This window comes from Nannospalax galili, unplaced genomic scaffold (assembly GCF_000622305.1).
Source record: "Nannospalax galili isolate Female #2095 unplaced genomic scaffold, S.galili_v1.0 scaffold144, whole genome shotgun sequence".
Classification (NCBI taxonomy): Eukaryota; Metazoa; Chordata; class Mammalia; order Rodentia; family Spalacidae; genus Nannospalax; species Nannospalax galili.
In genome coordinates, this window is record NW_008353267.1 from 614816 (window position 1) to 628519 (window position 13704).

The 13704-nt window shown below is 41.6% G+C and overlaps 1 protein-coding gene across 1 annotated transcript in view; it reads left to right on the forward strand.

The window, feature by feature from the left end:
- Position 1: 1 nt before the first annotated feature.
- Positions 2-13704, forward strand: part of Sgpp1 (sphingosine-1-phosphate phosphatase 1) — a gene marked incomplete at its 5' end in the record, with an annotated part of 17556 nt that continues 3853 nt past the window's right edge. The window contains 3 exon segments of the mRNA XM_029554753.1: positions 2-41; positions 242-615; positions 10942-11031. Of these exon segments, the coding sequence (XP_029410613.1) occupies positions 2-41; positions 242-615; positions 10942-11031 (504 nt within the window).

Consider the following 13704-nt stretch of genomic DNA (forward strand, 5'->3'; position numbering starts at 1 on the left):
CAACGGGCTGGCGGCCGAGCCGGGCCGGGCCGGGCCCCAAGGCGCGGGCTCGCTGCGCCGCAACTCGCTGACCGGAGAGGAGGGCGAGCTGACGCGCGTGAGCAACTGGCCACTCTACTACCTGTTCAGCTTCGGCACCGAGCTGGGCAACGAACTCTTCTACATCATCTTCTTCCCCTTCTGGATCTGGAACCTCGACCCCCTGGTGGGCCGGAGGCTGGTGATCATCTCGGGCCCCAAGGCGCGGGCTCGCTGCGCCGCAACTCGCTGACCGGAGAGGAGGGCGAGCTGACGCGCGTGAGCAACTGGCCACTCTACTACCTGTTCAGCTTCGGCACCGAGCTGGGCAACGAACTCTTCTACATCATCTTCTTCCCCTTCTGGATCTGGAACCTCGACCCCCTGGTGGGCCGGAGGCTGGTGATCATCTGGGTGCTGGTCATGTACCTGGGCCAGTGCACTAAGGACATCATCCGCTGGCCGCGGCCCGCCTCGCCGCCCGTCGTCAAGTTGGAGGTCTTCTACAACTCCGAGTACGGCATGCCCTCCACACATGCCATGTCTGGCACAGCCATCCCCATCGCCATGGTGCTGCTCACCTACGGCCGCTGGCAGGTACGGTTCCTCCTCGTCCCGCCGAGCCTCTGGAGTTCAAGAACTCCGAATTTTCTTTGCTCTCTGCACTTGTTTTGACTCTTCCCTCTCCGAAACCTCTTCCCACGTTTTCACAGCACCCACAAGCAGGCCCTGTTGGAAGTTTTTTTTTTTTTTTTTAAATTAAGTGATGGAGGAAAATCTAAAGTCTTTTACCATTAAATTGTCTTTTAAATAATAGTCAAGTGCCTTTTCTTAGAATCCAAGGAAGCAACTTTTTGTGTAGTGGTGCATTTATCCTTGAACTTGCATTGAGTTTTTAAGCTGTTTTAGTTCGTTTGATGCACAGTGGCAGTGCGTTTTCCTTAAAATGAAACACTTGGTAACTAAGACTCAGTTTACTGCAATAGATGGTGTTTCCGATTTAAGTCAAGTCCTTAACTTTCTTGTGAGAGGGCGTTTTCAAACACTGTTTATTCGGAAACATGCTCGAAACATGCTCGTTCCAAGCAGTGAAGTGAATTTTAAAGAGAAGTTGGAAGTTAATGGAGCAACGTCTAGGTGAGTTTTTTAAGGGATTGCTTGCTGATCTGCCCAGACACAAACTTCACTTATCTCCTGGATCTTTGATCTGTAGAACCAGTTGTTGAGTATCTACAGTTCTACTGTGGAATTAACTGTTACCATGCCCAGTTTCAAGGCGTTCTTGCCGCTCGGGTTCAGAGGAGTTGGTTTATAAATGGCATATGACAGCTGGGTCAGCTTGGACCATCAGGAATGAGTTTTTTAATGGTAGTTGTTTTTATTTTGCCTACTTCCTTTGGCCTCCTATTTTGAGCTCCCTACGGTCTGCAAGTGTTAGTTGGGTTTAAAATCTAATTATCTTTCATATAGAAGCAAAATTTGCTCTTAGATCACTGGGTTTATTTTATCTATCTTAAATTGTATGTTTTTTCAGTTTTTCAGACCAGTTTTTTAAGAATGAAATGCGTAATTCTGGAGAATCTAGGGAAGCTGACTTCCTCTTTTTTTTTTTTTTTTTCTTTTACTGCACAAAATCGTATTACATGGAGAAGTACAGGCTGTAGTATAAAACTCCCTTATAAGCTTCCATAGCTCACATTCAGTTTCAGTATGGGTAAATCTTGTCCCCTGAACTACTGTGCAGTGCATCTCTTTTTATAGCGGCAGAAAACATGCACATGCACAGGATGAATGGCAGATCAGGAGAGAATACAAGCGCCCAGAGTTCTTCCCTACTTAACCAAGGAAGATGCATAGTGACATGCAGAGGAATGCTGCCTGTTTTGCATGATAAATATCTAGAAGTTTTCATCTGCTTTAAACATTTCAGAAAGATTGTCGGTGAGCTGTGTTTAGCATGCTGGTTAGTGCTGTTGCTCTTATTAAGCAGTGCTTTCAGGATTATCAGATGGGGGACTTTATACTGCCTCATTCTGGATTAACTATGTTGTGTGCTGTTAACAGCAATCTAAGAGAGAATGGTTGGGTTTTGCTTTTCAGTTATTCAAGACAGGCTAACAGGAAGTCTGAAAATAGAACTGCCCAATTGTTTATGGGATGTAGCTATCAATATTCTAACCTTTCATGGCCATTTGAATAATCAAGCTAAGCTTGAATTCTAGTTTTTTTGTTTTTTTTTTTAACAGCCTAGTGTATTTAATTCAACATTTGGGAATCTCTTACAGGTTTAGAAATTTTAGCTAGACAGGAAGATAGAAATCTAGTCTCAAGCAGATCTCCAGGCAACTATCAACCCACTATTTGTATCTGTAGGTTTTGCTGTTGTGGACCTTTTTCTTTTTTTCTTTTTTTTTTTTTTTGAGACAGGGTATCCTGTAGCCCCAGCTGTCCTGGAACTCACCGTGTAGACCAGGCTGGCCTTGAGCTCTCAGAGCTCCACCTGCCTCTGCCTCCTAAATGCTGGAATTAAAGGCCTGTGCCACCACACCCAGCTCTGTTGTGGGCATTTTATACCAATGGAAACGTGATATGTAGTCTGTTCTGACTGACTTCTTTCTCTTAGCATGCATTTTTTAAATTATTGGCAGTTCATACATGAACATGCATTTTTTAAAACTTCACCTATCTAGCTTGTTTTTAAAGTTCTTATTATAGTATGTATCCAAGAACTTCATTCCTTTTTATTGGTGAATCATATTTCATTAAATGGATACATTTTACTTAGAAGTTGATGGCCATTTGGGTTCATTTTTGTTTGTTCACTAATTCATTGATTGTAGTTGGCTGGGTTTATTTATTTATTTATTGGTTGTTTTGAAGAATGCTGATTCTTTCGGGGGTTTTTTGAGACAAGGTCTCCCTCTAGCCCCAGCTGGCCTGGGAACTCACTAAAGAGCAGGCTAGCCTCGATCTCACATATGTCCTCCTGCCTCTGCCTCCCAAGTGCTGGGATGCATCACCATGCCTGGCTACTTCTATTTTTTTAATTATTTATTTTTTTATGTATATGAATGTTTTGCCTGCATGTATGAAGTGTACCACATGTGTGCAAGGCCCTCAAATGTAAGAAGAGGGCATCGGATCCCCTAGAATTGGAGTTACTGACAGTTGGTAGCCACCGTTGTGGGTGGGTCCTTTGCAAGAGCAGCCAATGCTCTTAACCACTGAGCCATCTCTGCAGTTCCTGCTTCTAATATTTTTTTATACAAGTTTTTTACAAATTTATTTTTTCATTTTTCTTGGTCTGTTTATTGGTTTTGTTTTTTGAGGTGGGATCTTGCTATGCGAGTTGATATTGAACTCTTGGACTACCCTCTTGCCTCAGCTTCCTGAGTAACTTGGGCTATAGCTACTCACTGCTGTGCCTGGATACTTACTGGGTTTTTGTTATTATTTTCCTGTTGAGACAAAGTCTTACTATGTGACCCATGGTAACCTAGAACTCATGATCCTGGTTTGTTTGTTTGTTTGTTTGTTTGTTTATTTATTTATTTATTTTTGTCTTTTTTTTTTTTTTTTTTTTTTTTTGTCTTTTTGAGACAGGGTCTCCCTGTAGTCCCAGCTGACTTGAACTCACTGTGTAGACCAGGTTGGCCTTGAACTCACAAAGATCCGCCTGCCTTTGCCTCCCAAGTGCTGGGACTACAGGCGTGCGCCACCACGCTGGGCCTATTTTTGTCTTTTTGAGGCAGGGTCTCCCTGTAGTCCCAGCTGGCTTGGAACTCACTGTGTAGACCAGGCTGGCCTTGAACTCACAGAGATCTGCCTCCCAAGTGCTAGGATTAAAGGTGTCTGGCACTTTTTTTTTTTAATTAGAAAGATAACATATGGTTGCATATGGAAGTCTTTAATTCACCTTCCTTTGGTTTTGTATATGTTTGATGTGAATCTGATGTAATTTTAATTTCTTCCATGTGATTAACTCACCCAGTGGTATTTTTTAGTATTGTCTTTTTTTTTTTTTCCATTTATTCATAATGCCACATCTGTTGTGTGTCAAGTTCTCCTATGTGTGTGTAGTTTTGATTCTGGCTTCTCTTCTTTTTTTGTTGCTGTTGTTTTGTTTTGTTTTTGTTTTTTTGAGACAGGGTTTCACTCTATACTCCTAGCTGGCCTGGAACTTGCTGTGTAGACCTGGCTAGTCTCAAGTTTACAGAGATCTGCCAGGATTAAAGGCGTGCACCAGTGCACCCAGCCTTCTTTCTTGCTTTAATTGCTTTAGAGTAAAATTTGAAATCTATTCATACAAGTTATCCACCTTTAAGGTTGTCTTGGCTAATTTGGATTTTTGTCTTCAGTATCCATTTTGTTTGTTTAGTGGTACTGGATGTTGAACCCAGGGCTTTTGCAGATTCTAGGCAAGTGCTCATCTGTTGTATATGTGCTGTTCCAAGCCCTTTTTAAATTTTGAGACAGCACCTCTTGCTGAGTTGCCCAGGATGGCCTTGAACTCACTCCATAGCCCAGGATGGTCTCCAACCTGGAATCCTCATGCCTCAGCTTCCTAAGTAGCTGGGATTACAGGTCTGTGCCACCATAACCCACTCTCAGTGTGTTTTAGAATCAGCTCTTTACTTGCCATGAACAACTTTGGATTTTATTGAAATTGAAATGAATTTATAAATTAAGCTGGAGAAAATTGATAGCCTTACATCAGTGAATCTTCTGAGCTCTAAATATGGCAAATCTAATTATTATTTAGGTTATCTTAAATAGTTCCCAGTGAAACTTCCTACCTTTCTTCATATAGGTTAAACATTGATACATATTTCTCTAGTTACATTACAATTTTTGTTACTATTATGAATGATAATTGTGTTAAAATTCAAATGTTCTAACTTGTAGTTGGAATGTACAAATGCAATCTGTTTTAATACATTGATCTCATCTGTGACAGTCTTGTTGAATATTTCATTAATTTAGTAATTTTCATTGGAATGTACAAATGTAATCTATTTTTAATACATTGATCTCATTTGTGACAATTTTGTTGAATTTTTCATTAATTTAATAATTTTCATAGAGATTTTCATGTTTTTTTATAGAGGAAATCATGTCAACTGAGAATAATTGCAAGGTGTATTTAATTATAATTGTATATTTTTCTTCTCTTGTTGAATAAAGAGCTTCAATCAAGATAATAATACTTGATTCAACAAATATAAAATTTCTAATTTGTAGTAATTTCTAGGCAGAATGCAGGCTCTGCCTATGGATGTGAGTAAAACAGATATGGTGGTTTTATCAGGGCGAGTAGATTGCTATTTTAGGAAGAATCTTATGTCTAGTCCAGAGCAAGTTCTAGAGGGTGACAACAGGTGGAAGACCAGAAGGAGGAACAGCCCTAGGAGAAGTTGCTTTACCTGCTCAAGGGAGAGCTGATAAGGATCTCATCGTGGTTGGCAAACAGAGACCTACTGCCTGGCTTTGTTCTGTTTTGTTTTGGTTTTGGGTGGTATTGGAGATTGAACCCAGGGCTTCACTTGCTAAGCATGTGCTGTGCCCCTAGCCCTGCTGTCTGGTTTTTTGTTTTTTTATGGCCTGTGAAGTATGAATGGGTTTTATACCTTTAAAGAGCTAAGAAGAACTAAGAATAATTTATGACATGGGAAAATGATGTGAAACTCAAAAATTTCTTGGCTGTGGATAAAACCTATGGAAACTAACCATTTCCGTTCCTTTTTTTCTTTGCGCTGCTTTTTGGTACAACAGCAGAACTCAGTATTGTGACACACACAGACTGTGTGGCTTACCTGCTCAAGGGAGAGCTGATAAGGATAAAAGCTTAAGCAGTTACTGTCTGGCTCTGATAAAAAAATTTTGCTTATCCCTAACCCAAAAATCATTTTCTGTAGGAAGAAATGAATTTTGGTAGACTTTTTTTTTTTTTTCCCCAGTACTAGAGATTTAACCTAGGTTTCCACATGCCAGACAAACACTGAACCACTGAGCTACATCCTAGTTAGTCCTCCATTGGATAGGTTTTTGTTGTTTTGGTTTTTGTTTGTATGTTTTGAGACAAGGTCTCTTTTTGTAGCCCTGGCTGGCGTGGAACTTGGAGATCCCCGTGCCTCTGCCTCCCCCTGCGATGCAGGGCACCATGCCCAGGAAGTTTAGTGGATTTAAAGGTAGAATTGACAAAACTTGGTAACTATTTGGATCTATCCTTAAGGAGTTAAAAAAGGAGAAATGATTATTTTCAGATGTCCTGTTGGTGTATTTTGTGGAAGAGGCGTATTTGAGAAGCAGCTTGTGCTTGAGGAGAGTACTGGGGCACCACGGGGCTGACTTTCATTTCACCCAGGCTGGGCGTGGTAGTGCTGACAGCACTTGGGAAGGCAGAGGCAGGCAGGCCTGTGAATTCAAGGCCAGCTTAGTCTACAAGTTCTAAGGTTACGTAGTGAGACCCAGTCTAGGAAAAAAAAAAAGTAATCTGCAGTGACCAGGAGGCTGTTCTCTCTATAAAAGAGATGTGGACAGGTTTGGTACTAACACTTAGGTGCCAGGTGGAGAAAGAGTGGAATATTGTCCTGGAAAAGGACACACAAGTGAAAAGAATGCAGGGTTCAGCAAAATACCTCTTAAGATGTCAATATTTACCTGAGTGTGATGGCACACACCTTTAATCCCAAAACTAAGAAGGCAGAGATAGGTGGATCTCTGCAAACAAGGCCAGCCTGGACTACATATCTAGTTCCAGGCCAGCTGGGGCCACAGGGAACCCTGCCTGTCTTTGGGGAGAGAAAAAAAAAAGATACTAATATTTAGGGGCTGGGGAGGCAAATCAGTCAGTAAAATGTTTACCATGAAAGTATCAGGATCCATGTTTGATTCCCAAAGCTCTTGTGAAAAAGCCGAGCGTGGGGACTGAAGGGATGGCTCAGGAGTTAAAAACACTTTCTGTGCCATCATGAGGACCAGTGTTTGGATCCCAGCACTCATGTAATCGGCCTGGCATCCTTCACATGCCTATAACCCCAATTCCTTATGGGACAGAGATGATAGGATCAGTGGCTTCCAACCTAGCCAAGGAAAATGTGAGCTCCAGGTTCAAGAAGAGACCCTGCTTCAAAGGAAAAGGCAAAGAGTGACAGAGGGGGACAGTGACACCCTCTTCTGCTCTCCACATGCTCACACAGGCACATCACCCACACATAGGTGCATGCACACATAAGTAAATATTTAAAAGATAGCTCATAAGTATCAAAAGTGTATGTAACTAAGGTGTGTGTATGTTAAGTATCTACATACAGGGATTCTTATAACAAATGCATCTAGATTAGGTTAAACAACAAAAAGAAACTGATTTGTGAAGTGCTGCTGGGCTTCCTGAGGGTTGGAGCTGGGCTGTGGAACTCTACTCTGCCTTCATTCCTGCGCTTTCCTCTCCCCATGCTTTTTCATGTGTGTCTACTGCACCATGGTGGTGCTTTTTTTATGAGGCAGAGTCTTACTATGTTATCCCTGGCTGGCCTAGAACTCGATATGTAGACCAGGCTGGCCTCGAACCACAGAGATCCTCCTGCCTCCAAAGGCATGCACCATCATGCCCTGCCTTAAACTTTTTTTTTTTTTTTGGTTCTACTTTATTTACACGTTCAATCACACATCAGAGACAGCCTTTCTGACTTTCATTTTCAGTTTCTATTAGAAGAATCAGGTGGATCGGCTTGGTCAGAGGAGTGGTGTAAGCAGGTCTCTAGACTTGTGGCTCTACACAGCAAAATTCTCAGAAGAGAAGGATGTAGATGAGACAATACCATAAAAGGACCGTGGCAGAGACAGAAACCAGAAGTGAAAGTAAGAACCAAGATGTGTTCCTGGAGTAGCACTTAGCACTGTTGAAGTCTGCCGGAGGACTGGTGGTGCAAGTACTGAACTCATGGAAGACCTGGAAAGCAAGAGAAGGGGTGTGCCGACATGTGTATTTCCATAGGATTGGGAAATGAGGACCATATTGTAATTAAGTTTCTTATTTTGTATCGAATATAGTTAGGACCACGTTATATGGCACGTTTCCTGCTTTTGTTTAATATTGTATTTGATGTTTACCTTTTATGTGTCAATTTGGCTAAGCTGCCATACCCAGATTTTTTTTTTTTTTTTGGTCACAAAACCAATTATTTAATTGAAGCTACAAAAAAGAGGCAGTATAATTCATACCTGGATTTTTTATTTGACTAGCGTTTCAGATGCTTCTGTAGAGGCTGGAGAGATGGTTCAGCAGTTAAGAGCACTTGCTGTTCTTCCAGAGGACCTGGGTTCGGTTCCCAGCACCCACATGGTGGCAAACTGTTTAACTGCAGTTTCAGGGGATCTGATGTCCTTTTCTGGTGCACTTTATACATGCAAGCACAGCACTCATAGACATAAAATAAATTATTTTTGTTGCTTCTGTAAAGGTACTTCCTAGATAAAATTAACACTTTGATTTAAAGTAGACTTTCACTAAAGCACATTACTTTCTATAATGTGGCTGGGCCTATTTTAATTTTTATTTTAAATGTATGAGTCTATTGTCTTGCATGTGTGTAGTAAGTGCACCTTTGTCTCACAATGCCCAAGGAAGTCAGAAGAGGGTGCCAGATCCCCTGGAACTGGAGTTATGGATGGTTGTTAGCCACCATTGGGTGCTGGGAATCACACCTACGTACTTTGTAAGACCAGCCTTCATTTGAGCCGCACCTCAGCCCTTCCTTGGATCTTGGGCCTACTGACTGTCCATCATGAGTTTTATACTTGTTAACTTCCACAATAGCAGTTCTATAGTCTCTGTGTGAGCTTGTGTCTTTGGAGTGAGTTGAGAAGTCTTCATCTGCCACATGGACCAGAGAGCAGAGAAGCCTGTCTAAAGAAAGAAGATGAAGCTGGGCGTGGTGACACACGCCTTTAATCCCAGCACTCGGGAGGCAGAGGCAGGTGGATCTTCAAGGCCAGCCTGGTCTGCATAGTGAGTTCCAGGACAGCTGGGGCTACAGGGAGACCCTGTCTCAAAAAGACCAAAAAAAAAAAAAAAAAAGATGAAGTGAATGTGTGGAGGGACGAGGTCCCAGGCTGTCCACTGCACAGCTCGATTCTTTCCAAGCTTTTTTCTTTTCCGCCTTAAGACTCTCTCAGATAGTCTGTCCTTATAAAGTGTATCTCCTTGTTCTAGTCTAAGAAATAGTTGATTTTTTTGTGTGTGGTTCACATTTTAGACTGCCTATAAATGCATGCTGTATTTTCAAGAGATAGGTCTATGTAAATGACAGTGAGTTCCCATGTGTAGACATGGACAGAGCTACTTAGTAGGTAACAATTTACTCCACATTATATGATGTAAATAATTTTAGGACAGTTTTGACATATGACTCCTTACCCACATTTCAGTGTCCTTAGCAAGACTCCTAGCAGACATGCTGAGTCATTGTATATGAACATTTAGCTCTCACTCATATACTGACAAAACACTTTCCATACAGACTGTACAGCTCTTGTTCCAGTAGCAGAACAAGAGCTATCGACCTTTAGGGTGACACCGTTGCTACCTGCTGTTTGCATATACCATATGCTTGCCGGAAATCAAAATTGATTTATTTTCTAGTGTCTGTCTTTGGCCCATATTTTAATTACTCTGAAAAACTTGAATTCTACTAAAAGGGTTAGAGTACAGCTCAGTAGTGGAGTGCCTGCCTGGCATGCAGCCATAGATTCAATCCCGGAACCTCCAAAAATCTTTTTTGAAGACTATTTTATAAAGAGGCTGAGGCAGGAGGATATGTGTGAACTGTGTAGTTCAAGGTCAACCTGAGCTATATAACAAGATCTTGTTTCCAAAACACCTATACAATAAAACCATCTAGAAAAGGTTGGAGATATATAGCTTGACGGTAGAAAGCTTGCCTAGCAAGAGCAAGGCCTGGGTTCCACTCATGACACCACAAGGAAAGAAAAGGGTTTAGGCTATCATGTGCTCATTGGGGTTTGCTACATTTTTATGTGCTTGAAAATAACGTGAAGCACTTAGAAATTTGTACTTTTGTTCTTTTTTTCTGCTCCTCTAACCACTCTTTCATCTTCAGGTTCGTGTAGAAATCTGAAGTCATCAGGAACACACTGCCCAAATGTGCTCTTTACTAATGGACTGCTGCGCCCACTCATCCTTTCCTCCTTCCCTCAGGACACAGAACCACCTCTTCCACCGATACCAGAATGGCCTATACACCTGCTTAGGCCTTTTCCCTTTCTATGGTTTCTGCTCGCTCTGTAGGCCTGGCTGGCCTCAAAGTCATAGTGATCCTCCTGCCTCTGCCTCCTGGGTGCTGAGATTATAGGCGTGTGCCACCATGCTTGATCCTACCAGAATCTTTCTCAGTAGGACAGCAATACGAGATTTAGTGAAGGCACAGGAGTAGAAATCGGATTACATCTGTTTCTTTCCAACAGGGAGGAAAAGGGCTGCTGCAGATTGCAAATGGCAGTCCCTCCTGAAAGGAAGAGAGTGGTAATGCCAGCCTGCTCTCCTGGAAGTCAGAGTGCTTCTGCAGGCCAGATTTGGGTGCTGTTCCAGAGCCACTTTTACGTTAGAGCCTTAGTGAGTGTCTTCCACCTGTCCTGTGGCATGGCAGTGCTTGAATCTGTACAGTTGAAGGCAGCATGAACAACTTTCCTCAAAGCAGGACGGAGCAGCATCAGTGGTCATTGACGAATTCATCCTTGCAAAAGCATTTCTTTAATGTCTACTCTGCGCCATGCTTAGAGTTGCTGAGAAGACAATGCACATAGTTCTTGATATCCTAGGGTTTTAGAGTGCAGTGATTGGTTTTTTCTTTGCTTGTTTATATCTAATTTAGTTTCATTAATTTTGTTTTTTCCCTCCTTTAGTATCCTCTTCTGTATGGACTGATTCTCATTCCCTGCTGGAGTGCTCTAGTTTGTCTAAGTAGAGTCTACATGGGAATGCATTCCATCCTGGTAAGGAAAACAGGATGTCCTTAATGCTTTTTTTATTTTATATTTCTGACGTTGGCAGAAAACTATAAATTTATTCATTTGCTAGTTAACATGAAACCTAAATGAGAAAATACAGTTGCTGTAAGAATTCTTCATTTTGCAGCATAATGACTTAATGCAATGGCCATGTATTTCATTCATATCAGTGTAATGATTTGTGAACTGTTAGTGCATTGACCATTCTAGCTCTGGTTTGATGTTTTCAAAAATGGTAGTACTGAGGCTGGAGAAATGGCTCAGTGGTTAAGAGCACTGGCTGTTCTTGCAGAAGACCTGGGTTCGAATCCCAGCACCCACATGGCAGCTAACAGCCGTCCATAACTCCAGTTCCTGGGGATCCAGTGCCCTCTTCTGTCCTGTGCAGACATAACACTCATACACATAAAATAAAAATAAATTTTTAAAAATTAAAAAGAAATAGCACAGGGACCCTGTTTCATCTGGATCCACACCTACCCACTTCCTATCCTCTCCTTTCCTCTGGCTTAGTCTGGCCTGTGTCATTTATTGGCCAGATTACCTCATTAACTGTTAGCCATGCACTTCAGCATCAGCCTACCACTTAGCAGACTTGTCCAAGCCCAAGCCTGATACCATAATGGATTATACCTCCATCACCTCAGGAATGATGGAACCTTTGACTGAGTGCCTTTCCCTCTCCAGCCTAGTTAACTATCCCATTCTTGTGCTTGACTTACTGCAGATGTTCCCAAAGCCTCTTTATTAGTGGTTAGGCCTGTGTCCTCCGGTTTACCCTAAACTGGAATTGCTTTTCGATTTTGTGACACCCCACACTGAATTGTAAGGTCTTCAGAACAGAGATATAGACTTTCTCTACTCTCAGTGTCTTATAAAAAATCCTAGGAATTTATTATATATTATCTTATGAATGAAGGATCAGAAAAAAAAAGATAAAATATGAACTAATTCTTGGAAATTATAAATTTTCCAATAGCTTATATCAATTTTTATTATTTTTAACATTTTTAGTAATGGTCTATGTATAGAAGCATCTCATTAGTTTGTTTCATAGCTGTAGAAATATTTGTCTATATGTTTTACTTAATATCTTTTACCTTGAGCAAGTGCCTCTCACTATAAGCAGTAAATTTAGCAGTATTTTAATAAACAAATTATTTGTTTGACCTTTATGTTCAGGTACAAATTGAATTTATACACAGTTCTACTCTTCTCATTATACCAGTTTTATAGTCAGACTACACGTTTTTATGTGATACCTAACTTTATTACAAAACATGTTACCTGGCCTCTGTGCCTGTTGTTCCTTTCCACTTCCACATTTACTAGCATCATTTCTAAGAAGCTGCCGATGAGTTAGACTATTTTTTTAATCCTTTTTCTTTTCTTTTTTTTTTACTGGGGGTTAAACCCAGGGTCCTGGACGCCCCAGGCAAGTGCTCTGTCAACTAAGCACACCCCAGCCCATTTATGAGTGATGAAGTAAATCCCTAATATTTCTTAGAGGAAAATAATAACTTTTTAAAAAGATTTTATTTTTTATATTTTACTTATTACTTTTATTTTATGTGTATGCATGCTTGCATGTAGGTAAATGCACCTGTGCCATGCAATGCCCATGGAGGACAGAAGAGGCCGTCGGATCCCCTGGAACTAGAGTTATGGACAGTTGTTAGCTGCCATGTGGATGCTGGGATTCGAACCCCGGTCTTCTACAAGAACAGTCAGTGTTCTTAACTGCTGAGCCATCTCTCCAGCCCTTATTATTATTTTTATTTTATATGTATGAGTACATTGCCTGCATGTAGGTAGGTGTACCCTTGTCATGCAGTGCCCTCAGAGGTCAGAAGAGGGCATTGGATCCCCTGGAAATAGAGTTACAGACAGTTGTTAGCTGCCATGTTGGTGCTGGGAATCGAACCTGGGTACTCTGCAAGAATAGTCAGTGTTCTTAACAGCTGAGCCATCTCTCCAGCCCCTTAAAAAGATTTTTTTATGTCTGAATATTTTGCCTACATATATGTAGTGCATTGTGAGTGCAGTGCCCCCAGAGGCCACAAGAGGGCATCAGAGCCCCTGAAACTGGAGTTTTGCATGATTGTTAGCTGCCATGTTGGTGCTGGGAACTGAACTTGGGTCCTCTTCAAGAGCAACTAGTGCACTTAACCACTGAGCCATCTCTCCAGCTCTAAACACAGAAAAGTAAAGATTACTACTTTTTTTTTTTTCAGTTATTGCCAAATATACCTTCAAAATTTCTTGAAACACAAGTGTGGGCTTTGTTTGTGTTTTTTTGTTTTTGTTTTTGGTCTTTAAAAAAGTTTTTTTGTTTTGTTTTGTTTTTTGTCTTTTTGAGACAGGGTCCCCCTGTAGCCCCAGCTGTCCTGGAACTCACTATGTAGACCAGGCTGGCCTTGAACTCACAAAGATCCGCCTGCCTCTGCCTCCCAAGTGCTGGGATTACAGGCGTGTGCCACCACACCTGGCTAAATGTTATTTTTATTTTATGCGTATGAGTGTTTTGCCTGTATGTATGTGAGTGCGTGCGTGTCGTGCAGCGCCGCAGAGGTCAGAAGAAAGCTTCGGATTCCCCTGGAACTGGAGTTAAGGACGGTTCATAGCCGCCATGTGAGTGCTGGGAATCGAACCCAGGTC